General features: G+C 54.0%; 15 protein-coding genes across 15 annotated transcripts; 9 read left to right on the plus strand and 6 right to left on the minus strand.

Annotated features, from left to right (window-relative positions):
* Positions 1–57: 57 nt before the first annotated feature.
* Positions 58–996, minus strand: KL911_001288 (uncharacterized protein; the record flags this gene model as incomplete). Its single annotated transcript, XM_043196229.1, has 1 exon — positions 58–996. One exon carries the CDS (start codon positions 994–996, stop codon positions 58–60), a length of 939 nt encoding a protein of 312 aa, XP_043055861.1.
* Positions 997–1,054: 58 nt separating this feature from the next.
* Positions 1,055–2,698, plus strand: KL911_001289 (uncharacterized protein; the record flags this gene model as incomplete). Its single annotated transcript, XM_043196230.1, has 1 exon — positions 1,055–2,698. One exon carries the CDS (start codon positions 1,055–1,057, stop codon positions 2,696–2,698), a length of 1,644 nt encoding a protein of 547 aa, XP_043055862.1.
* Positions 2,699–2,743: 45 nt separating this feature from the next.
* KL911_001290 (uncharacterized protein) lies at positions 2,744–3,200 on the minus strand (the record flags this gene model as incomplete). The annotated part of the gene is made up of 2 exons (XM_043196232.1): positions 2,744–3,058; positions 3,153–3,200. 2 exons carry the CDS (start codon positions 3,198–3,200, stop codon positions 2,744–2,746), a joined length of 363 nt encoding a protein of 120 aa, XP_043055863.1.
* A 457-nt stretch (positions 3,201–3,657) lies between these two features.
* Positions 3,658–4,240, plus strand: KL911_001291 (uncharacterized protein; the record flags this gene model as incomplete). Its single annotated transcript, XM_043196233.1, has 2 exons — positions 3,658–4,130; positions 4,216–4,240. 2 exons carry the CDS (start codon positions 3,658–3,660, stop codon positions 4,238–4,240), a joined length of 498 nt encoding a protein of 165 aa, XP_043055864.1.
* Positions 4,241–4,254: 14 nt separating this feature from the next.
* On the minus strand, positions 4,255–5,187 carry KL911_001292 (uncharacterized protein; the record flags this gene model as incomplete). The annotated part of the gene is made up of 1 exon (XM_043196234.1): positions 4,255–5,187. One exon carries the CDS (start codon positions 5,185–5,187, stop codon positions 4,255–4,257), a length of 933 nt encoding a protein of 310 aa, XP_043055865.1.
* Positions 5,188–5,273: 86 nt separating this feature from the next.
* KL911_001293 (uncharacterized protein) lies at positions 5,274–5,525 on the plus strand (the record flags this gene model as incomplete). The annotated part of the gene is made up of 1 exon (XM_043196235.1): positions 5,274–5,525. The coding sequence occupies one exon, from the start codon at positions 5,274–5,276 to the stop codon at positions 5,523–5,525; it is 252 nt and encodes an 83-aa protein (XP_043055866.1).
* A 20-nt stretch (positions 5,526–5,545) lies between these two features.
* Positions 5,546–8,233, minus strand: KL911_001294 (uncharacterized protein; the record flags this gene model as incomplete). Its single annotated transcript, XM_043196236.1, has 1 exon — positions 5,546–8,233. One exon carries the CDS (start codon positions 8,231–8,233, stop codon positions 5,546–5,548), a length of 2,688 nt encoding a protein of 895 aa, XP_043055867.1.
* A 301-nt stretch (positions 8,234–8,534) lies between these two features.
* Positions 8,535–10,124, minus strand: KL911_001295 (uncharacterized protein; the record flags this gene model as incomplete). Its single annotated transcript, XM_043196237.1, has 1 exon — positions 8,535–10,124. The coding sequence occupies one exon, from the start codon at positions 10,122–10,124 to the stop codon at positions 8,535–8,537; it is 1,590 nt and encodes a 529-aa protein (XP_043055868.1).
* Positions 10,125–10,173: 49 nt separating this feature from the next.
* KL911_001296 (uncharacterized protein) lies at positions 10,174–11,496 on the plus strand (the record flags this gene model as incomplete). Its single annotated transcript, XM_043196238.1, has 1 exon — positions 10,174–11,496. The coding sequence occupies one exon, from the start codon at positions 10,174–10,176 to the stop codon at positions 11,494–11,496; it is 1,323 nt and encodes a 440-aa protein (XP_043055869.1).
* A 761-nt stretch (positions 11,497–12,257) lies between these two features.
* On the plus strand, positions 12,258–15,737 carry KL911_001297 (uncharacterized protein; the record flags this gene model as incomplete). The annotated part of the gene is made up of 1 exon (XM_043196239.1): positions 12,258–15,737. One exon carries the CDS (start codon positions 12,258–12,260, stop codon positions 15,735–15,737), a length of 3,480 nt encoding a protein of 1,159 aa, XP_043055870.1.
* Positions 15,738–16,039: 302 nt separating this feature from the next.
* KL911_001298 (uncharacterized protein) lies at positions 16,040–17,323 on the plus strand (the record flags this gene model as incomplete). Its single annotated transcript, XM_043196240.1, has 1 exon — positions 16,040–17,323. One exon carries the CDS (start codon positions 16,040–16,042, stop codon positions 17,321–17,323), a length of 1,284 nt encoding a protein of 427 aa, XP_043055871.1.
* Positions 17,324–17,345: 22 nt separating this feature from the next.
* KL911_001299 (uncharacterized protein) lies at positions 17,346–17,837 on the plus strand (the record flags this gene model as incomplete). The annotated part of the gene is made up of 1 exon (XM_043196241.1): positions 17,346–17,837. One exon carries the CDS (start codon positions 17,346–17,348, stop codon positions 17,835–17,837), a length of 492 nt encoding a protein of 163 aa, XP_043055872.1.
* Positions 17,838–17,887: 50 nt separating this feature from the next.
* On the plus strand, positions 17,888–19,186 carry KL911_001300 (uncharacterized protein; the record flags this gene model as incomplete). Its single annotated transcript, XM_043196244.1, has 1 exon — positions 17,888–19,186. One exon carries the CDS (start codon positions 17,888–17,890, stop codon positions 19,184–19,186), a length of 1,299 nt encoding a protein of 432 aa, XP_043055873.1.
* An 80-nt stretch (positions 19,187–19,266) lies between these two features.
* On the minus strand, positions 19,267–20,388 carry KL911_001301 (uncharacterized protein; the record flags this gene model as incomplete). Its single annotated transcript, XM_043196245.1, has 1 exon — positions 19,267–20,388. One exon carries the CDS (start codon positions 20,386–20,388, stop codon positions 19,267–19,269), a length of 1,122 nt encoding a protein of 373 aa, XP_043055874.1.
* Positions 20,389–21,168: 780 nt separating this feature from the next.
* Positions 21,169–23,919, plus strand: KL911_001302 (uncharacterized protein; the record flags this gene model as incomplete). The annotated part of the gene is made up of 1 exon (XM_043196246.1): positions 21,169–23,919. One exon carries the CDS (start codon positions 21,169–21,171, stop codon positions 23,917–23,919), a length of 2,751 nt encoding a protein of 916 aa, XP_043055875.1.
* Between the last annotated feature and the right edge of the window lie 8 nt (positions 23,920–23,927).

The following is a 23,927-nucleotide window of genomic DNA, read 5'->3' on the forward strand; positions in this document are numbered from 1 at the left end:
TGGTGTACGGATGTGTGTTGATGCCGAAATGTACATATATCACTATCTATATACAGACTAAGCCGATTCAGACGCCGCCTTGGTCGCAGGAAGGATCTGTTTGAAAACGTCGCCAAACAGCTCTTTCTCAATGAATTCCTCAGCCGCCTTTTTGCCGTGCTGGGAGGCAATGGCACCAACCAATGACGCAGTCAAGGTGGACCAGATTGCTTTCGGTTTGTAGTTTTCGTCTTCTCTTCCCGAGGGCAGAGCCAGCCGTCTGAAGAAAACAGCGTCTAGATTGTTGGCAACGGCGTACTCTTTGAGCAGCCGGTCCGTTTTCATCAGACCCTGTGTGTAAGATCCAAGCGAGTCGAAGTTCAGATTATTTATGGCATATTCGTTGTTTGTGCTTCGTGTTATGGCGTACTTGGCAGCGCTCAGTTGGATCAGCTCTCTTCCAAAATAGGACAGTCTTGCGTTATACGGCTGCGTGCCGTGTGCAAAAGATTTGTGTGTGATTATCTGTAGAAGCAACTTGTCAGGCAGCTCGTACTTGCCTTGCAGTTTGGACTGCAAAAACGTCTTCAATGGTTTCAGGTTCTCCTCGGTCAGTCCGTATCTAATCCCTTTCACCGTGAATATGTCTTCTGGGTCCCGGATGGCTCCCCTGACCCTTGGGCCTTTAGCAAATACCACGCCTCTTTTTGCTGTCACTTGCGCTCCGTTGACACACAGCTGGCGTTGGTTTCTGGCTCCTAGACGCAGCAACGATCCTGATATACTGTGCATCGCTTTTGTCATTCTGGTGTGGTGTGTACAGTCTAGCTTTCTCCTGTGCAACGTTGAATTTCTTTGATTCTCCCAGTTTATATACACCTTTTTTAATTCGCTCAAAGGCTCATAATTCTGAGCTTTCCACCACCACTTGTCTAGTTCAAGAGCACTTCTGAAAATTTTTGTCGAAAGTGCGTTGAAAACTTCTGGGTCGTGTGGCGGCCACGGCCTTGATCGCATTAGCCACTCACCTGCCACACACAAAAATTTATTTTATAAGTATCTCACACCCTTCACCATGGATATCTTTCGTATTCTGTCGAGGGGAGCGTCGCTGAAGAAGACGAAGGGCGTGAGCGTCGATTTTTCGCTGGCCCAGCCTGCTGTGAAAAACTCAGCGGAGAAAGAGAACCTGGAGACCGAGATCGAAAGGGAAGTCGATTTTTTCCACCAGAAAGATCACAAGAAGAAAGAACTGGCGAAACCCGAGTCCGAAGAGGAACAGCCTGCTTTTGAGCCGACCGTAGAGCCCACAAGAAAGGTTCTCACCACAGAGGAGGCTTTACAGCTTCGGAAGTCGTACGGGGCCAAGGTCTCGGGCGACGATCTCCATCTGCCTATAGGCTCCTTCGAGGACCTGGTCACCCGATTCAAGCTCAACAAACAGCTGCTCGACAACCTCATTTCCAACGGATTTACCGAGCCCACTCCTATTCAATGCGAGGCCATTCCTGCGTGTCTGGCCGACAGAGACTTGATCTGCTGCGCTCCAACGGGATCTGGTAAAACGCTTGCGTTTTTAATTCCCATGGTGCAACGGTTGGGCAAGGGCCGCAAGAATCACGGGGTCCGCGGTCTTGTGATCTCTCCAACGAAGGAGCTGGCGGCGCAGATCTTCAGCGAGCTGACAAAACTGTGCAAAGGCAGCAGCCTCCAAATTGGCTTTTTGAACAAGTCCATTGCCGCGAAACTGCGCAACAGGGTGCTGTTGAGCTCGAAATTTGACATCCTCGTTTCGACGCCGCTGCGACTGATCGACCTGATCGGCGAGGAGGTGATGGACCTGAGCAAAGTGGAGGAGGTCGTGTTCGACGAGGTCGACAAGCTGTTTGAGAGCAAGTTCGTGGAGCAGACCGACCGCATTCTCACAGCGTGCTCCAACCCAAAGCTGCGGCGGTCTATTTTCTCGGCTACGATCACCTCCAGCGTGGAAGAGCTGGCAAACTCGATCATGAACTCGCCGATCAGAATCATCATAGGCCACAAAGAGGCCGCCAATTCCAACATCGAGCAGAAGCTTGTTTTCTGCGGCAACGAGCACGGAAAATTGCTGGCCCTGCGCGAGATGCTGCGCAAGGGAGAGTTCAAGCCGCCCGTGATCATCTTTTTGCAGTCTATTACGAGAGCCAAGGCGCTGTTCCACGAGCTATTGTACGATCGCTTGAACGTGGACGTTATCCACGCTGAAAGAACACAGCTACAACGAGAAACAATCATAGACCGGTTCCGCAAAGGCGAGCTGTGGTGTCTCATCTGCACAGACGTCCTTGCGCGAGGAATTGACTTCAAGGGAATTAATCTGGTGATCAACTACGACGTTCCAACGTCTGCGCAGGCCTACGTGCACAGAATCGGCCGTACGGGCCGGGGAGGCCGTTCGGGAAAGGCGGTGACGTTCTACACGAAGGAGGATACGCTGGCGATCAAGCCGATCGTGAACGTGATGAAGCAGAGCGGGTGGGAGGACGGGATGGCTGGCTGGCTGAAAAATGACCTGTCGAAGCTCACGAAGCGAGAGAAAAAACAGATCAGGCAGAAAGCAGTGGACCGGAAGCCTATCAGCACGGTTCCTGCCGTGGTGCGGAAAAAACGGAAACAGAGGAAGGAGATGATCGAGGCGTCGAAGAAACGGAAACTGCTGGAGCAAAGTTCAAGCAATTGACTCTTGTTGAATGAAGTTACATAGACTCATGCGCTAATCTAATGTCTAGTGGTGGTGCTCTTTAGGACCAAAAGATGGATAGCCGACGATCTGTCTTCTGCCAATGATCTCTCCGAGCGAGAACAGACCGACAATCTGAATGAAGTAGGCGCCGAATCTGAGATACTCCTCCTTGGACAGAGACTTGGCGACCTTGATCAAGCCGTCGGTCGACGTCTTTGGCTGAGCAGCAAATTCCAGAGCCTTCTTGTACAGCCCCCGGTACACCTGCTGGAACTCGGCAACAGAAGGAGGAGCCAGGCCTTCTCTGATGTAGATTTGCTTGCTCACCTCGACGGTGACCTTTGTCCAGTAAATGGCCTGGTTCAAGAGACCTGATTGTTAGAATTGCGGGAAAATAAATCCACGTACCCTGCGCCTTGGTGACGTACTGGGAGACTGGTCTCACGCCGACGGATCTGATTCCGGATCTGGCCGTGTTGCGGGCTTGTCTGGCGAACATGTTGATTATTTGAGAGATAATTTTTTCACCAATCACGCTTTTCTGTGTGGGGGCTCGTAACGCGTAGCAGACCCTAGTCTCGTGTACGGACGGCAGGGGACAACAGGAGCCCTGTGGCTGTGGCAGGGGCGTGTAGGCGCATGCGGGTGTGAGGAGCGCCCTGCGGAGCTGGGATTTCTCGTGTTTGGACAGCAGCTAATTTGTGTATTCTGCTAGGCAGCTCTAGCTTTTTAAGGAAAGCACATAATTAAATCACACGAGATAGGTACAACAAACACGGTGTCGCGGCGGCATACTGGGCCCGCAGACACTGGCGCGAACCGATCTGGCCACAGCTGCACCAGCCACCCTCTTCTGTGCAAAAGGGATATCCCCTGGAGACACAGGCCCCAGGGCTCAGTTTGCCAAAAAGTTGCCTGCACTCCAAATTTATTGCAGAAAGCTGATTTTTTTTATCATGGATCGCAGAGACAGCATAAAGCGCCGAAATACGGGGCTGTTCTCGCGGACGCTGGGCACACTGCCCAAGTCGATCATGAACTCGAACAACACGGCCATCAATTCGAAGCGACGCAAGATCCCGCTGATGTTTGTTCCGCCCAGCACCAAGTCTCCTCTCTTTGTGTACAACAACGACATCGACCAGCGGTCGTTTCTGAGTCTCGGGACGGGGTCGCAGCTGATTTCCGAGCACCGCTCCGCAGTCCACGACGACGCAGAGTCGGTCATGAGCTCGAGGTCGCTGCCCTCTACGCTGGAGTACACTGACGAAGAACTGGACTCTGTGCACCAATGGCTGGAGGAAGAGCGCGAAAGACGCAGCATGATGGACCCGGGGTCGCCGTTTCCGAACTACGGGTCTGCGAACGACACGGACGACCTCCTGTCGCAGGCAGACAGGCTGTTCAAAGACCACGAGAGCGGTCTCTCGTACACGGACGACATGGGGCTGAAAAAAGACTCCGACGAGGACTTTGCGCACGAGCACGCCACCGTGGCGTCCGAGTCGCGGAAGCTCGCGCAGTACTCGCTCCCGTTGATCCTGACGTTCGTTTTAGAGCAGATATTCTCTCTTGTGTCGGTGATATTCGTCGGACATCTGGGGAAGCAGGAACTGGCAGCAGTGAGCATGGCTTCCATGACGAGCACGATCGTGCTGGCGATTTACGAGGGAATAGCGACGTCGCTCGATACGCTGTGTCCGCAGGCGTACGGAGCCGGCCAGTACGCAAAGGTCGGCGTCCACACACAGCGCTGCAGCCTGTTTTCTCTCGTTCTGTACATTCCGGCCGCTTTTTTCTGGTGGAACAGCGGCGCGGTGCTCAGCAAATTCATCGACGACACAGAGGTGGTGCGGCTCTCGCAGCAGTTTCTGCGGATTCTGATCCTGGGAGGCCCGGCGTATATTCTCTTCGAGAACGGGAAACGGTTCCTCCAGGCTCAGGAGATCTTCGAGGCCGGCATTCTGATCCTCTTCATCACGTCGCCAATCAACATTCTGGTCAACTGGCTGCTGATCTACTACCTCGGCTTTGGCTACATTGGCGCCCCCATCGCGGCCGTCATCAACTTCTGGCTCATGTTCATCCTCCTGGTGCTCTACGTGATGTTCATCGACGGAGACGAGTGCTGGGACGGGTTTTCCAGGGACGCGCTGTCGCACTGGTACGACCTGTCGCTGCTGGCTGTTCCAGGCACAATCACGCTTCTGGCTGAGTCGCTGGCGTACGAGGTCCTCACGCTGCTGGCCTCGTACTTCGGAACAGACGCGCTGGCCACGCAGTCGGCTCTTTCCAGCCTCGTTTCGCTGCTCTACATGGTTCCCTTTGCGCTGTCGGTGGCCTCTTCCACGAGACTGGCCAATTTCGTCGGCGCAGGCAATGTCGCTGCGGCCAGAATAGCCACACGCGTGGGACTGTGCTCGTCGGTCGTGTGTGCCTCGCTGAACTCCTGTTTTATTCTGTTCGGACAAAAATTCATTGCACATCTATTTACTGAGGATCCGCAGGTCATCAAGATGATCATGGGTCTATGTCCGCTGGTGTCGGTGTTTGCGCTGTTTGACGGTCTGGCATGTGTGGCCAACGGGTTGCTGAGAGCGCTGGCGCTCCAGGCGATCGGCGGAGTGCTCAGTCTGCTGGGCTACTACGTCGTGGCAGTTCCGCTCGCGTTTTTCCTGGCGTTCCACCTCGACATGGAGCTGGTCGGCCTGTGGATGGGCAACGGCGCAGGGCTGTTGCTGATCGGCCTGGTGGAGCTGTTTGTGATCTACCGCGTGGACTGGACCAAGATCGTGGAGGCCGCGAAAAAACGCAACCAGGATAAATAATTCATAGCTGTATTCTCTACACCACTCCTCTGTTCACCCTGATCTCTCTCTTGTGGCCCTGGCCAAACACCGTGACCCTGTTTTCTGCCTCTAGCCGGCGCAGGACCTCGCTCAGATCGAGATTCTCCACTTTGGCCGAAGACTGCTCGTTGATTCTGTGCAACAGCACGTCGTACGTGAGCGAGCCGTTGGCGTCCAGCAGATTGAACACCTGCTTGGAAAGATCCTCCTTCATCTTGCGCTCGGCCGACGTCTGCCCCGTGTTGACCAGGTCCATGTCAATGCGGCCAGTAAGCGGGTCGGTAGCATAGTCCTTGATTGCAGACTTGGTGAGCCTGACAGCCTCGTCGACGTCCTCGAGCTCCACGACGGGCGACAGCCGCATTTTGGCGTGCGCCTCAGACAGCCTGATCATCGACTCGAGCTGTCTCGTGGTGGCCGTGATGCGCTTTTCAGCAGATCTCACGTCCTCGCCCAGCTTCCGCATCTCGACGTAAGCCTTCACCAGCTGGTTCTTGGCCTCCTCGGTCAGCACAGGCGACACGTTCTCCTTGGCGTACTGAATGTAGGAGCTCAGGAGCTCGATCGGCAAGATCTCGTTGCTGGTGGCCGTCTGGATGCTGTCCTCCAGAAACATGCCAGCAATGTGTCTGGCCAGCTGCGTGTCAATCTTCTCGTCCACCTTGTCCAAAATCAGGTACACCAGGTCGAACCGCGACAGAAGCGGCGGTGGCAGGTCGATGTTCTTCGTCACCGGCAGGTTCGGGTTGTATCTGGACTCGATCGGGTTGGCGGACGCCAAGATGGACGTTCTGGCGTTTAGCGTCGTGATAATCCCGGCCTTGGCAATCGATATGGTCTGCTGCTCCATCACTTCGTGCAGCACAGACCGCGTCGACTCCGACATCTTGTCGAACTCGTCGATGCAGCACACTCCGCCGTCGGAAAGAACCAGCGCTCCGCTCTCCAGAACAAGCTGCTTTGTCTCGATGTCTCTGGTCACGTACGCCGTCAGACCAACTGCAGAAGAACCCTTTCCAGACGTGTAGATTCCTCGCGGGGCAATCTTGTGCACATACTGCAGAATCTGCGATTTCGACGTGGACGGGTCTCCGCAGAGCAGAATGTTGATGTCGCCTCTGTACTTTCCGCCCTTGGCGAACTTTTTGTTTGTGCCGCCAAACAGCTGCAGCAAAATTCCCTTCTTGACGTCGGACATCTCGAAGATCGACGGTGCTAGCGATCTGGCCAGCAACTCGTAGACATCGTCTCTCTTTGCGATTTCCTTGATTTTGGCAATCTCGTCCTCAGACAGCTTGCGCACCTCGTCCACTTCCTGCTGCTCTTTCAGCTCGTTTTCCAGCGTCGACACATCGGCGCCCAAGCGGTGCTTGTCGACCTTCTTGATGTGCACGACGTCAATGTACGTCTTGAAAAGCGACTTGACCGCGCGCTGTCTCGCGTTCACCTTCACGGGAATGGACTTGAAGATACCACACACCTCCACGCGGTCTCCTGCTCTTGTAGCGTCAACAAGCTCGTCGTAGACACACAGAGAAATCGAGTGAGGCGTCTGGCCGTCTGGAACATTGTCTGGGGTCTCCTGGAGCTTGATGGCCTGCTTATCGGCGAAAGAAGACCGGTTGTGGACCAGCTGCATCGAGTTCTGCGACGAGCAAATCTGTCGCGGACACTTGGTTGGCTCCTGAATCACCCCGCGGTCGTTTTCCACCACCACGGTGTGGTCGCAGACGTTGCACTTGAAAAACGCTATTTTCATGTCGGGAATGATGGGCGTCGACCGGATCACAAGCCCTTTCACGGTCACGAGCTTGTCGATGTCGATCGGGTTCAGCTCCCGCATGCCTCGCTGGTTCTGGATGTTGAACGGGCGCACTTTGTACACGTTCGACTCTATCTCGTCGACCAGCTGGTCCTGCGGGTCCGCGTTGGACGAGTTGTCGAGAACGAGAGAAACCATACAGTCCTTGATGGTCTGGTCCATGATGGGGATAACTTCCTGCGGATAGTTGATGAGCTGGTAGTAGAGTTTTTTGGTGGTGGAGTACGCCAGCAGGTTTCTGGTGTCGAGGTTCAGGTTGGTGGTGCCAGACTCTCTCATGTCGTTGAGGATCTTGACGTAGTACAGAGAGTCGTCTGCTGGGTCGTCGCTTTCTGCCTCGTCGAGTTTTCTGCGGTACTTCATTTTGAACGACATCAAGAACGTTCTGAAATTGTCCGAGCACTCCTGGATCGACACGTTAGTACCCCAGATGACTCTAACGGGCTCGTCTGGGTTGACGGAGCCGGAGTCGGAAAGCTGTTGGACGGAAGAAAGCTGGGACTCTGAGGGAAGCTGCGAATCGGACATCAGACTAGGCTGCGGATTGGAGTTATCGAAGAAGCGTCTTCTCATCGGAGACGACATGATGTCGGAGGAGTGGACGTCTCCTCTGCTGTGGTGGCCGCGCCGGACAAGCTGGGAGTTGAGATCATGGCCCAGGTCGGAAGAGGTGAACGGGATCGGAGAGGAACCGTACCTTTGTCTGGAACCTTGGGTCTGGGAGGGCCGTGCGGAATCGTCGCTGGAAGGCGCGATGAAGAGCGGCGACGAAGGCACCGGCTGTCTCTGGGTCTGTGAGGCCGAGTCTGGCACCGTGGACTGGTGGGAATCGTGCACGGGCGAGGTCTGCGGTGAAGACATTAGTGGGAGTAAAAAAAAGATTTTGATGTTTCGTGTTGAGGACGCGAAAAAAAATGCGGCCGACGCGAGTAATTAAACGGAATTGGAATGGGCGGATTTTACGCTGCAGAGGGAGCTGGGGCACGCGAGACACACCGTTCGACTCAGAAAAATTCGGCAAATTCGATGCCGCAAACGCGGGCCTTCTAGCTCCTCTGGCCGACTAGATCGGAAAGCATCTTAATTTAATATTCCAAATTCGGAAACATAATTCATTACATATAAAACATAGCCAAAAAAAAATGCATCCAATTTGTACTGACTATACACACTGCTTGACGGCCCACCTGTTGGTCTTCTTGTCGAAGGTAGCCAGCTCCTTGATGCTGTTTTTCACAACCGCCCTCGAGTAGTCTGCCAGAATCTGTTTTTGCGCGATCTCCGTCATCGTGTTGATTGAGAAATCGCTGTTTTCTGCTATGAAGCTGGCCAGCTTGGCCACATGTGCCGCGTCGGTAATAATCTTCTTTTTCACAGTCATGGGGCCCGCTTCCACAGCGCCAGCGCTTGTGCGCGTGTCCTCAATGATCTTGGTAGCGCTCTGCGGCTCCTGCGGGTCCTCCTCGCCCCAGTAATCACACATCGGATCGATCGGCAGCTCAATGTTGTGTCTGAGACGCTCGTACTGGAGTCCGCTGAAGTACTGTGCAAACTGGTCCTGCTCACCGGCTTTCTGGCCAAGCCAGCCGACCACAGGAACCAGAGGCCCGATGACTGTTCTCTTCGTCGAAACGCCGTTCTCGTCGGTCTCGACGAACTGCTCGATGTCTGACGACTCATCCAGTTGGCCGTCCTCGTCCTCCTCGGAGTCCTCGTCGAGCTCCACATCCTCGCCCTCCTCGTCATCGTCTTCTTCTTCGAGGTCTGAGTCAAAGTCGTAATTTATTGGTAAAATGTCCGATGGAATTTTTGTGAACGGGTCCAGCGCCAGCCGGAAGTCCAAATTGGTCACCAAAAAGGAGTACGTGCCCAAGTATGGCGGCCTCGCGTTCTCGTAGAACCGCAGATACTTTACAGGCACACGATCCAGCTGCTCTTGCGCTTCCTTGAGCATGCCCATGTTGTAGGTCTGGATCACATCCGACGCTTTTGCATACAGCCCTGCGCTCTTTTTGGAAGCAAGCGAGTCTTCAAACGGTGCAGAGCTGGCCTGCTGACCGAGGAAAAATTTGTCCAGCTCCGCCCTCTGTTGCGTAGTGCTCTGCGGCGTTCTCTGCGCCATTCGCACACCGGGACGGACGTTGAACGGAAGAAAATACGTGTGGTAGTCACTGGCAGCCGCTTTCTCCGGCGTGGGGTGGCTGCGAGTCGGGCTCTTCGTGTCCTTGGGCTTGAAAAAATTCATGATAGACTGCTTCTGTAGCTTCTGCTGCTCCAGCTCCTTGGCCCGCAGCTTCTCGAGCTCTGCCTCGGCCTTTTTAAGCGCGCGTTCCTCCTGCTCGGCGCGCCGCCTGGCCCTCTCCTCCTCCTCCTGCTGTCTTTTGGCCTCGCGCGCCCTGGCCTCGGCCTCTCTTTTCTGCTGTCTCTCGAGCTTCTCGCGCTCCTTCTGTTCCTTCCTAGCCTGTCTCTCGGCCTCCAGCTTCTCTCTACGCATGCGTTTCTCCTGCTCCTCGCGCTCCTTGCGCAATTTGCGCTCTGCTGCCTCCTGTTCGCGCTTGAGTCTGCGCTCCTCCTCCTGTTCCTTCTTCAGCCTCTGTCGGGCGTGTTTGTCCGCGTCCACTGGCGACGACTTTGGCGTCAGTGTTTCGTCTGGTGCTTCCGGTGTCGCCGCGCATTTTTGGCGCTTGACGTCCGCATCAGGCCCGTCTAAGTTTCGTTTTTCTGGTGACTTGTTGGGCGACAACCCGTACATGACGCGTAAATAGAAAAATAAAAAAAAAATAAAATAATTCATCTTCCCCATGCCCCAGTTTTTGCTAGGAACGCAGGCCCAGGCACAAATCGAGGAGTGGGAGGCCAGGGACCAGGAGCGAAACAGGCTGGACCTGCTCCAGCAGAAGTACGCGTTGCGAGCGACAGAGGCCGCCAAGCCGCGACGCGCTGCGCCCGCGCGGAAAAAGCCCAAGATCAAGAGCTTGGGCGACCAGATGTCGAAAAAACACGGGAAAAAAAACGAAAACGTCGCGATCCTGCTGGCCCTGTCCGGGCGGAAGCGCAAGGCGAAGGACATTATACGGAACATCGCGCAGATCGAGAAATCTGCGCCGGAGCAGCCGCCGCTGCCCCAGGACATCAGTCTTGTGTACTCGCGGGAGGAGTGGATCCAGGTGCGCGACGAGATCCTGCGGAGTCTGCCGAAACTCTCCAAAAGCGCCAAAATGACTCTGGAGCTGGTTTCTGCCAAGTACAACGAGCAGCCGGCCGCGAGGCAGCTGTGGCAGGAGTCCTCTGCGCCCCCGGTGGTGTTCAGCAGAGACGAGATTTTGAGCCTATACGACTTTGAGAGCGACGAGAAGACCTTTGTGGCGTCGCAGTCGGAGGACGAGGACCTGGTGGTGACGCTGTCGCAGGTGATGCCGCGCGAGGAGCGGTCGGTGCCGTGCACGCCGGAGGAGGACTACCGCGACAGCGAGGTTTCGTGGACGACGTACGAGTCGCACGCCTCAGCGTCGCGGAAAGTCCAGCAGCAGCGCGAAGTGTACGAAGTGCTGGACGGAGCGGACGTTGGTGGCACGCAGCAGGACCCGATCGAGCTGTCGAGCGAGACCGACGCGTCGGTCGTGGTGGTGGAGAGCTCGTCGGTGGGGGAGCCGGCCGAGCCGGACTTCGAGAGTTTCAGCACCCCCCAGCTGAAACTGCAAATCCAGGCGTGGGGGCTCAAGCCGGCCAAGTCGCGCAAGCAGATGGTGGACACACTGACCTCGTCGCTGCGGCTGATTGACCGCCGGCAGCTGGTGCGGCACAAACAGGGCGTGTTGCAACTGAGCCAGGCGGACTTGGACAGAAACTACACGGAGCACGTGCGGATGGAGGAGACGTTCCGCGAGGTGCGCAGCACCATGTTCTCGCACGTCCGCGGGCTTCTAAAGGAAGACAAAACGCTATACAGGGACATCTTGCTATTGAGGCCTATCAACTTCAAGGACGTGATGGCGTTGCTGGACGCAAAGGGGGTGCAGCTGGAGCCCCTCAGTGTGCGCGCCTGCCTGGACGAGATGGGGGTCTCGTTTGTGGTGCGGGATGACGGGGCGGCAACCGAGACGGCCGAGGAAACGGAGAGCTAAGCGTATTTCTTGAGCTCTGCCGGGTCGGGCTGGCGCAGGAGGAGCACACCGTTGAGCCAGCGGATAAAATAGTAGAACATGGCGATCTTGATAATTAATGCAGCAAGGTCGAGCGCAGACTGGGCCCGCGACACGTACAGCCAGTTGCCGAGCAGCGCGTAGAGCTGGAGAGCGAAGTAGGCGGTGGCGGCGGCGGTGAGAAGCACGAGAAGCACGGCCTTGGCGAGCCGCGCGGCGTCGAGCTGGTCCTCCTGGCTGTAGCGGAGTCCGGTCGTATGCGGTTTTGAAAGGTTTGCCATGACGTGTGTGTAGAGAACGACCAGAGGTGAAAAAATTGGCGGAGGCGTTTTCTGGTGCAGAGGTGTGCCGAATGGGGCAAAATAAGGTGAGCCCCACGCGGCCCCACCTTTGTTGCTGACAATTTTGGCCTTGTTTGCTGGCTGCGACAGGAATCCGACCCCCCAATGTGGGGTAAAAAAAAGTGTCAGCCAAATCGGGAAACAGAATGGTGTGACCAACAAAGGGGCTCTTGCAGCACCCAATGACCAATGGCACATATGCGGCAGCTGTGTGGTCGGCTCGCGGTGTAGGCCTGACCGGTGACACGAGGCTTCATATATATCTCGAGGGTGTCCCTCTTCTCCATATTTTCCAAATTACCCTGCGACTGAAATGTACTGCTAATTGTAACCGACTCGTTGTTCGCATACCTTTTATTTTGGATGATTTGTGCTACTATGAACAACGATAAAACGTTTCAAATGCCTCCCGTGTTTGGTTCGGTCAAGTCCAGCCGGCGCAGCTCCATCGAGGTCTCCCAGGACAGCAAGTCGGTGCCCGCAGAGCTGACCTTGAACGGCACCACGCCTTCGGGCAAGCCCCGGCTGTACGTGTGCAACATCTGCACGCGCGCCTTTGCCAGACAGGAGCATTTGAAAAGACACGAGAGGTCCCACACAAAGGAGAAACCCTTTGCCTGCACCATCTGCTCGCGCAAGTTCAGCAGAAGAGACTTGCTGCTCAGACACTCCACCAAGCTGCATGCCGGCGCTGCAGAGGTCGTTCCGCGGCTCAGACGACGCTCCGTCAAGTCGACGTCCTCGCCTGCGTCCAAGGACAACACAGACCTGAGCTCGTCCAACAGTCCGTCTGCGGAGCCGGCAGGCAGAGCAGGCTCGCGGCGTGGCAAGCGCGGCTCGTTCTCGGCCTCTGCGAGCGCCGTCACCAAGCCGGCGCCGGCGGCGAGAAGACAGCGCAGCAGCGTGTCCGTCGCCGTCGAGCAGCGCATCAAGGAGGAGCCCGAACTGCACGACGACTTCAATTTCAAGGGCCTCAAGGAATTCGACTACAAGCTCGAGTTCCCCGTCAACAGACGCGCCTCGTTCTCGGCTCTGAGCGGCCGCAACTACGCCATGCCCACGCCCGAGCCGTACGCCACCGAGGCGGTCGAGTTCTCCACGCCGCAGCTCATTGCGTTCGACGACGACTCCGAGTACTGGCTCAACAGCCTGCCGAACCTCGACCTCATGGACCACCGGGACGGCCAGGTTCCTATGCAGACGTCGTCCAGCCTGAACGCGGACGCCATGGACGTCGCGCCGCACGAGTTCCACGAGGACATCATCGGCTACTCGTTCTACGACGTGCCCTATAAGAACGTTGGCTCGTTGTTCACCCACACGGCTCTGCCCAACCGCGGAGTGCAGGCGTCCGGGCTCGAGGAGCTCGTGGAAGGCCCTCTGGGCCCGCAGGATAAGCCAGATGTCCAGCCGTTCAAGGCCCATGTGTCGCCATTGGTCCAGGAAAGCCCAGGCACAGACTCGAGTCTCAACACGCAGCCGGGAGACGAGAAAGTCAAGCACTGGCAGGAAACCCTGTTCAACCAGAGCATCAACGATCTGGAGGAGATCGCCGACCTGAATGTGTCCAAGACGTACGACATTCCGCAAGGATACTCGTTCTACGGCAACAGCGACCAGAACACGGCTCCGCACTCATCGTCGTGCTCGTCGAACGCGACAATTTCGCCAATCTTGCTCGACAACACGCTCTCGGCCAACTCGCAGCAGAACAGCCCCAACCAGACCGTGGAGAGCTCCCAGAAGCAAGGAGGCTCCAAAACGTATTCGGATAAAGAGTTCAACAGCGAATTTGCATACTCCAAGGATAAGTTTGAGAAATACTCACGGGTGAACCTGTTCACCGGCACCATCAGAAGCTATGTGTATCAGTCTCTTTCCAAGTATCCGTTCCTGGGAGTTCCTTCGCCTACTATTCCAGATAACGAAAAGCTCAATTACTACGCCACCGAATTCAAGAATAAGTTTCTGAACCACCATCCCTTCATCCACAAATCCATGCTCAACGAGTATTCTTTGATGAAATCGACGCTCTGCTCCATTGAGTCAAATCTGATCAGAGACGAAAATAGCATCGACAACACCAGAGTGTCTCTGGTTTGTCTGCCCTTGCTGATTGCAACCATTGGAGCGATCGTGTCGAATAGAAAGAGCGACGCCGCCAACCTGTATGAGGCGTCCAGACGGTGCATTCACGTCTATCTCGAGACCCGCAAAAAGCTTGCCAGACACAGAACCTCGGCCGACGAGAACATCGAGAGTCAGGTGAACAACTCGTCGCCCCTGTGGCTTATCCAGGCGCTCACTCTATCTGTGATCTACGGCCTCTTTGCGGACGACGAGACAAGCTTAAACGTTATCATCAGACAGGTGAATGCCCTATGTTCCTTGGTCAAGTCGTCAGGCCTGAACTCGGTCAGTTCGCAGCTACCAATAAATATAGACGACGACGAAACCTCTCACGAGAAATTCATTGAAAACGAGTCCACCATACGCACTGTCCACATGATCTTCCACATCTCTTCGCTGCTGTCTACGCTATACAATATTGTTCCGTCGCTGAAGATTGACGACCTCAAGACTGACCTGCCTTCGTCCACTTTTTTGTGGGAGTGCACAAGCCATGCGGAGTTCAAAAACATTCTTGAGAGTTTTGATTTCAGGCCTGAAAACTACCATCGTGTATTGAGGGACCTCATCAACTTGCCGTTCTCCAAGCTTGATCCATCAACTGGTTTGATCGGAAATATGAATTTCTTTTTTGACAACCACGTTAGCGAGTTTGGACTCGTGTGCCTCCAAAACGGGCTCCACCAGCTGGCCTACATGAAACAGCTTTATCTGTCGATGCCAGAAGGTGGCAACGTCTCCGAGTTTCTACTACAACTAGGCTCAGAGGACCAGAAACTGCTCAACGTAGCTCAAAATTGGGACAATCTGCTCAAGGCCTGCAAATTGTACCAGAGAAATAGCGAGGTTTTCATTGATGCAAAGCTACTGAACAGCTACTTGAACCTGAAATTGTCGCACATCATGAATTTCAACAAAATCAAAGAAAACGTCTGGCTAAGGAGTTTCAGCGATACCAACAGTCTCTACGAAAATAGCTTTGCTTTTACTGACGAGCAACTGAAAGACCCCCAGTACCAAAAAGAGCTCATTGGAATGCTTGATAACTGCATTGATATCTTCAAGACAGTATTTTTCCAGCAGCCGGCCGACTCGGAGCTCGAAAACTCAGAGAAGCAGCTGAAGGAAATCTATGACGAGGAGCTGGGAATCGTCGATCTGAATTTCTTGATGAAACTGTCCATCGACTCGCAGCTCCTTCTGGACATCTTTATGATCATTGTCAAGTTCCTCATCAATTTCGAGAACATATTCAAGATGAAAATGAAGTACAACAACCTTGGCTCTGTTAGTCTCATCCAGCACTTCGAACTGCGCTCCACAGTTTACAACTCGTCCTCGTCGCTTAACTCCGATGTCGACGAAACAGTGTTCAAGTACTACAAGAAGTTCTTCAAGATCTATCTCAACCTCGAGTATTTCTTGAAAATCAACTACGACTATCACGACTTCGAGAGCGATTTCTCAAGTTTGACCATCTCCAACATCATCAACAGGGACACAATGCACTACAGCCAGCAGGAAAAGAACCTCAACTCGATCTTGAAGGATGATCTAGAGGTGCTCCGCGAAAAAGACCTGATTATCAACGAGTTGATAGAGTTTAAGCTCCCCTTCAAGTTCCTAAAGATCGGGTCCTTCCTCTTCAACTTCATCTACGACAAGAACTTCAAGTTTGTCAACTTCAAGAACTTGAGCGATGTGCTGTTCCACTTGCGCGTTTTTCTCGAAAATAAAGATGATTTTGTCTGAGACATAGCCGCAGTTACGACTTACGATAATGAAACTCGAATATACGATAAATAAATGTCATTTACTAATTACCGTAAACTGAATTAAAGGTAGCAACCCTAAACACCCGTGCACGGAAGATTGCAGCCTCATTAAATAAGAGATGCCACTTTATTCCGACCATGGTATCCTTTCTTGATCTGCATGAGGACATCGTTTGCTTTCATATAGTGCCGTTCTTGGAGGAGGCAGACATCCAGGCTCTATTTCTCACATGCAAAAGCCTCAGCGTGTCTCTCAACCAGGCCGTCGTCTGGCATCAGATGTTCCGCAAGGCCTTCAAACATGACAACGTTCCGTTCGACCTCTACTATAAATGGCCCCAGCTGTACAAACTGCGCAAAAACTGTAAACTCTGCACGTTTGGCAACAACGGCTACAGTCGTCTTGGGTGGCTATTTGGCAGCCAGGACGCCGCCTTGGAGATATTGGACCACGGACAGAGCAAGAGACTGGTCAAGCCCGTAGAGCTGACTTTTGACGACGAAAACATTGCAGACGTGACGGCCGGCGGGTTCTCCTTCTGTGTGCTCACCACCAGAGGCAATCTGTATTTTACAGGACGCAATTGGCACGGAACGGCAGGCCTGTCGGAGCCGGGACCTAAAACCAGAGACTACAATTTTGGCAACGAGCCGCGCGCACCATACGAGCCGGGAAAATGTGTCAATAAGGTCCAATTACCGGAAGGCACCAAGATCAGCCAGATCGGGTCAGGCAGATCGCATTTCATCGGCCTCGACACCGACGGCCGGCTTTGGACGTGGGACAGCGTCGGCCGGCTGTGCAGGGGCGTCGAGCTGGATCTCCACCTGGAGAACGGCGACAGGGTCAGGGGGCCGATCGAGCGAATCCGCGCGGGCTGGTCGCTCAGCAGCTGCCACATCCACAAGCTGGGGATCGCTGTCTGGAACCGTCGCGACAGCCTTGCCCCACATAGCGGCGAGTACGGGCCGGTGCGCGCTTACGTCAGCGTCATCGACGGCACCGTCGCGATCGACGACTACATTGTGCTGGACAATTTTCTGATCTACCTTACGGCGCAGGGCGAGCTGTACCGCGTGGACCTGCCCGGCGAGCTGCCACCGCGAATAGGCCGCGGTTCGAGGCTCGCAAAGTTCCAGGAGTACGCGCAGAAGCACTCGGAGTACGGCAGCCATAAAACCCGGTTTGTGCGGCTCAGCGGCTCGTTCAACAGGTTCAGCGCGATCACCAACGACGACCAGGTCCTGCTGGGCGACAAGAGCTCGGAAAAACCACAGATATACCGCGAGCTACAGTCTAACGGCGTGATTTCGGTTGCTGTTGGGGACTACCATTTTTTGGCCCTGAATAAAAAAGGCGAGCTGTATGCCTGGGGCAGAGAGTCGCACAAGAACGGGTGTTTGGGACTGGGCACCCTTTCTGCCGCCTTGTCTATGCCAGGCGTGCGCCAGGACGGCAACGACATCGTTGTTGAGCAGCCGGTGCGTGTTCCTGTCAGTGGCCAGGTTTTGGCCATTGCTGCTGGAGGGTGGCAGTCAGCAGCGTTGGTGCACGAAAAATAGTAGATAAGAAAAAGTTGTATTAATGGCAGATTTCGCCGATTTGAAGCCTCTTATCACGGGCTCGAAACGCGTGGGCCGCCGCCGGCAGCGAGGCTCTTCTGGGCCATCGAGGCCAGAGCAGGTTTCCGTCGCTTCAGACGAAATTGCAGACGAACTGGTGATTGCTGGCCAGAAACCAAAACCGGCCGCAGAGGTCCCGGTGCGAAAACGGCCCTCGTCCAAGTACTACGGCATGGACGACTTTTATCTGGATCGCGAGGTCATGGATGAGCACGCGTGGACAGCGCTCGTTGGGTTTAGCGCAATCAGGGTCGGGTCGCCGCTGCTTTTTATTCTACACTGCACATATATGCTGGCTGTTCTCTACTTCAAGCATGGATTTGCCATCGACGAGGAGGCCTCGCAGACCATACCGAAGCTGATGCTGCCACTGCTGGCGAATCTTGTGCTGGTGCATGTTTTCAACAAGTGGTATTTTTCGACAAACTACTACAAGCTGCGGGACCCGAGCTGATTTTTACTGATTATTCAACTGGTAGAAAAAAATAGATAAATTAATTTGAAATGGCTCTTCCTCGATTAGACCTAGAAAACAGCTTGTTGGACTGGTCGCCGCCGGTGAAGAAAATCAATGGCTCTGCGGACGTGCAGAGCTTTCTGCATTCGGTGGCCATTGATCGCATCAAGGGAGCACTAATGCTGATCTGCCAGAAGGTCAGTCTGAAAACCGTGCCAGAGGGAGTTCTGGACACTTCGCTTGTGGAATCGCCCAACGAGCCAACATCAGGCACTCTGCTGGATCTGCCCCCGCCGACAACACAGTTTGACCAGAAAACACTCTCTCCAAACGTCCAGCGAGTGCTCGACTTTCTTGCCGAGCTAAACCTCCTGATGGACCAGGTCCCGCCGCTGCCCGGTCCCAGACGATACGGAAACATGGCGTGTCGCGATTGGCACGACCAGCTCGAGAAGAGGGTGGACGGCTGGTTCGATCTGCACCTGCGCCCGCTGTTTGCGTCTGAGGTGGACGGCCAGTTCGCCGGGTTTGTTTCTGAGGCCAGATACTACATTCTGGGGGCGTTTGGGTCGCGCGACCGTCTTGACTATGGCACAGGCCACGAGCTGTCGTTCCTGGCTTTTTTCGCGAGCCTGCTCATGTGCCAAATGCTGGACCAGGACTCTCTCGAGGGTGTCGAGATACTGGTAATCTTTGGCAAATATTACGATCTCGTGAAACGTTTGATTCTGACATACACGCTGGAGCCGGCGGGCTCGCACGGGGTATGGGGACTCGACGATCATTTCCACCTGATCTACATCATTGGAGCCTCGCAGCTGGTTGACTCCGAGACCGTGGGAACTGACAGAAAGAGCGCGAGGGCCCTGAACTTTCGCATGGGGCTCACGCCGTCGACGGTGCTGAACCCGGCGGTGACCAAACAGCAGGCCCGCCGCAACCTCTTCTACAACGCCATTGGGTTTATTCGCCGCGTGAAAAAGGGAAATTTCAGCGAGCACTCGCCGCTGCTCTACGAAATTTGCACCTCGAAGCCCTGGGATAAGATAACAATCGGCATGATCAAAATGTTCCAGGGCGAGGTGCTCTCGAAGTTTCCTGTTGTGCAGCACTTTTATTTTGGCCATGTGCTGTTCCCCTGGAAGGACGCTGTTTCGCACCGGGACCTGCCCGAGTCTTCGCCAGATGCGGAGCCTGAGAAGACGGCTCTTGCTAAAACGGACTACCGCAGCGAGGCCGAGCTCGCCATGCACGCGCTGTACCAGCGAAGAGAAGAGGAACTGGCGATGCTTGCGGAAAAACGCCCGTCAGCTGTGCCAAGAGCTACTCGCGCGCCGTGGAAATGACGGTCTATAAGCCTTTTTTATCTAAAGCGATATAATTTTTCCAATCTATAAGGAGCTCTATTCTTGTTGCAACCTATAATCTATTTTCCCGTTCCAAAAGCCTTGTGGAACTCGGTAAAGACAAACCTGTACCTAACGTCTCCCTTCCATGCTCTGGTCAGCGCAGTGTTGCAGCCCTCCTCGGAAATCGGAATCTCCTCGACCCACGGACGGATGTTGTGCTTCACACACAGCTCCAGCAGGTCCAGCATCTCCTTTCTGGATCCGAGGTTTGACGAACACAGCGACGAGCCGTTCGAGAAAAACGTGAAAGGAGAAATGGCGAGCTTCTCCTCCGCGGCCGGCAATCCAACAGAGACAAATCTGCCCTGCACCTTCAATATCGACAGGAAACTGCCCAGGTCGAGTCCAGACAGAGAAATGGCGCAGTTGAGGATGAGGTCGAATTGGTCAAAGTACTCGGCGGCCCAGCCCTTGGTTCCCGTGGCCACAAATCCCTTGGCACCAAGCTGCAAGGCCTGCTCCTTCTTGGCGTCAGTTCTCGAGAAAACGTAGGCCTCGGCTCCCAAAGCAGCGGCAATCTGGACCGCCAGGTGTCCCAGGCCTCCCAGACCAAGAATAGCCACCTTCGGCTTCTCTCCGTTAGGTAGGTCCGTCGGAATGTATCTTTTCAGAGGCGAGTACACGGTCAACCCGGCACAGCACAGAGAGGCCGCCTCGGTGGATTTAATAGCGTCCGGAATGGCAAAGCAGAAGTGCTCGTGGGCTCTCACGTGAGAGGCGTAGCCTCCCTGAGAAACATAGCCGTCGGGATAAACGCCGTCGTAGGTGGTGACAGAGTCCTTGCAGTACTGCTCGTTGTCCTCCTTGCACCGTCTGCAGCTCAGACACCCAAAAGCCTGGGCTCCCAGACCGACTCTGTCGCCAATCTTGTGGAGACTGACTTTCGGACCCACCTTGACCACTTTGCCAATGATCTCGTGGCCCACAACCTGCGGAAGCTTGATTTCTCCCCATCCGTCGCCGCCCATCGCCGTCATGATGTCCGACCCGCAAAGACCGCAGCACTCGATCTCAATGTCGATGTCGTGATCGCCAAATGTCTTGGGCTTGTACGTGATGTACTTGGGCTTGTTCCAGTCCTTGGTGTCAAGCACGGCAAAACCAGCAAACTCTTCAGGATAGTTCACAGAAGCACTCATTGCAGTTGTTGAAAAGAAGTCCGAAAAGAGGCAGCTTTGGATATTATATACTCTGTTCGGTAGTGTCCAGCCGGCTTTACCAAATTAGTAAGTCAATCCCCTTCTCGAGGAGCGAGACATTTGCCCGCGTGCTGACACCAAGGATACCTGGACAGGGAGATGCTGTCAAATACAGGTTTCGGGTAGCACACCCCGTGTTTGCTCTTGAGGTGGAGAAAATACCGGGTGGCCCGGTTTTTCGCTCGGCGCCGGTCTCTTGCGCGGCACCCCCATTCAGGAACCGGAGCGACTCAAGAAAAAGCCTATTTCCTACACAGCACCAAGTCCGCTGGCGTCTGGATTGCGGTGCTACATCTAATGTACCCTTCAGCTGCCGCCCATCCACCGCACGCTCAGCACGGCCGACCCCGTCCTGGATTTACATTACATAATAAGTAAGTAAATTCCGCTTCTAAGAAAATTCCGTTCCGCCCGAAAAAGTATTTCGTCGATCGACGCTTTTCCATTCCGTCGCGACAGCGCCGATCCTAATTTCTTTTTCTTATCAGGGGACTTCAACTTGGGTAAAAAAAAAGTCAGTGAAAAGATCAACCTAAATTATTGCCCCAACCACCGTTTGCACACTTCTGCTAGTAGCGTAACACCTCAGCATTTGATAGCGCAAAAATCACTTCCAACCCAAAGCCGTCTTTCAGCCTCTGCATGGCTGGCATTTAACAGTTCAGGTATCGCACATCACGCATTTTAATTGACAACGAGACATCTGTCAATCAGAAATCAATGGCAGACCTTCTACGCACTCCGTTGTTTCCTGTGGAGAGGCTCTCCAAAGAGACTATTATCAAGCTTCCTCCGCAGCCTAGCGCAGAGAGTGGTTCCGTCAAGCTATACCTCATTCAGGCAGAGGAAAACCTGTTTCTAGAGGGGTTCACAGAAGAAGAGACAAGAGGCAGGCCTCCCACCATTCTTCGCGGCTGTCTGTTTGTGCGAGTTCTCAGGCCAGTCAAAATAAAATCCATTTCGCTGAAACTTACCGGTACGTCCCGAACAGACTGGCCGGAGGGAATACCTCCCAAAAGAGTCGAGCATGTTGAACAGAACACTCTTATACAGCACACATGGCCTTTCTTTCATCACACAAACACTTACGAGGTTACAGAAACCAGCCGGAATAACGCAGACCTGTTTATTCCTAAGAGCGACGTCGACTGCGAACCATCGAATTTCAGTCTCGATAATAGTCTCTCCCCCGTTACAAGCGCAATAGACATGTTCACGGACATGAAGCCTGTGAAGTCGCCTTCGCCGCTCGCAATGGTGCTCAAGGGGAAGCGGCCAAGCTCGCCCCGGCCCGGACTATTCGCTCAGCTTTCACAGCAGGATGTCGACCTGGCTCCGGCCAAGTCGAACACCAGCGTCGACGACACAAAACTGTTCGTGCCAGGAGACTATATCTACGCCTTTGAGCATCCGATCCCGGCATCTGCGGCAGAATCCATCAACGTGACGTTTGGATCGGTTTTCTACCAGCTTGAGGCATTTCTGGAGCGCAGCGGCACCTTCAAGTCCAGTTTATCGGCGAAAAAACCGGTGAATATAGTGCGGACTCCCTCTCAGGATTCTATTGAGGAGAATGAACCGATAGTTATTAACAGAGACTGGGAAGACCAGCTGAACTACGAGATAGTCGTTTCGTCGAAACAGGTGTTGTTGAACTCATATTTATTGATTTCGTTCAGGCTGAGTCCACTGGACAAAATCAAAGTCCATAGGATCAAGGTCTATTTCACAGAACACTTGGAGTACTATTGCAAGAACAAACGAGTCCACCGCACAGAGCCACCCAAGAAATTCTTGCTATTGGAGCACAAGGCCGGCAATCAGGAAGATAATTTGCTTTCACTCGGCCAGGACGAAATCTCTGCTAGAGAGCTCGAGTTCCATGTTTACGTGCCGGAAAAGCTCGGAGACAGATATCAGCTGCACCCAGACACCTCGTTCGACGACATTCAGTCCCACCACTGGATCAAGATCTGTATTCGGATCTCGAGGTCTGCTCCCACGTCAGAGGACCCCAAGAAACGCAAGCATTTTGAGCTTTCCATCGACTCGCCGATTCATCTGCTGTCTCCGCTCTGTGCGCATGCCAACACTCTGCTACCTTCCTACTCAGAGCAAATGGAGGGAATTACTCAGAGCAGAGACTCCATCGATATGTTACTGTCATCTAGAGAGCGGATCAACACTGACTCGAACCTGTACAAGCCGGATGGGCGCACACCCTATGTATTGCAATCACCACAGGCCAAGCCTTTTTCGCCAATGATGTCACCTCAGTCCAGCAGTGCAGATCTGCGCAACAGCTTGCCGCTTCTGCAGTCGCCACAGCTGCTAAAAAACTCTAGCTTCAGCGCCAATGGCCTTGGTTTCGAAGACCCACCTCCAAACTTCGAGGAAACCACCAAGGACATGCCTCCGTCGTACGACGAGGCGGTCAAGGACAAGCAGAGCGAGGAAGAGGAAAAGACACAAATGACACCAGACACTTCTTCATCAAACCGCTCTTCGTACTACGTGGACGAACGGAGATCGAGATTTGACAGGATCAGAGACGATCCGGAGATGGAGGGCAGCGACTTGGGAGGAAATTTCAAATTAAAAGTTGTTCCAATCAGGTCTCGTTCGACTTCCCAGAGCAGGGACGATATGAGATCCAGATCGCCTCCGCTGGTTTCTCAGTGCCGGTCCAAATCTAGGCTCGTTAGCTCTTCTCTGATTCCGGGCAACTCTTTCATCAACGTGTCGAATGCCTCTCATGGCATGGACGATGCGCTTGCCCAAGCTTTTAACGACGAGGAGCAGCATCCAAACAGGCCAAATTCTGCTTCTCAACCAAGCCTGGCCAGCGTTCCGGAGCACCCTGTCTCGCCTAAGCAAGAGGAAGATCCCAGCCACGAGAACAACGAGTCAAACTCAGAACCGCTCATGAACTCCCCAGGACATTTTTCTACAAGGTCGTCAATAAACTCGCTGACAGGGTCTCTGATCTCTGAAGACCCTGCAACCAGAAAACCGCTGTTGAGCCACGAGTCAACGAACAACCTATCAGAAGAAAATGCAAGCTCAATTTTCAAGCTGCCACCAGAAAATGGCAGCTCCGTCGATATCACGGCAATGCTGGGGTCGTCACTGTCAAATAACAACGCGTTCGAAATAGCTCCGGACGCAAGATGGCATCCATTCAACATGACAGAAGCCTCAGAGGGCTCTGCAGTGCCGAACCTCCCGCATAACATTCGCAATTCTAGAAGAGCAGGTCTCCAGAATAAATCAATCGAATGGAAAGCGCAGTATGCCCAGACAGGAGCTCAAGATTTTCGTCTTGACTACGGAAATGTGGAAAGACAACTGAGCTTTGGAGTCGAACCTATCCTTTCGGTGCTGGCAGCATCGAACGAGGATGGCGTTACAAATTCAAAAACATTAAGCTCGCACACCGTTAGGAAAAACGAGGAAGTTGTTGAAGACTAACCTAGATC

This window comes from Ogataea haglerorum (assembly GCF_019207285.1).
Source record: "Ogataea haglerorum isolate 81-453-3 chromosome Unknown 81-453-3_NODE_3_length_672639_cov_96.912891, whole genome shotgun sequence".
In the NCBI taxonomy this organism is placed as follows: domain Eukaryota; kingdom Fungi; phylum Ascomycota; class Pichiomycetes; order Pichiales; family Pichiaceae; genus Ogataea; species Ogataea haglerorum.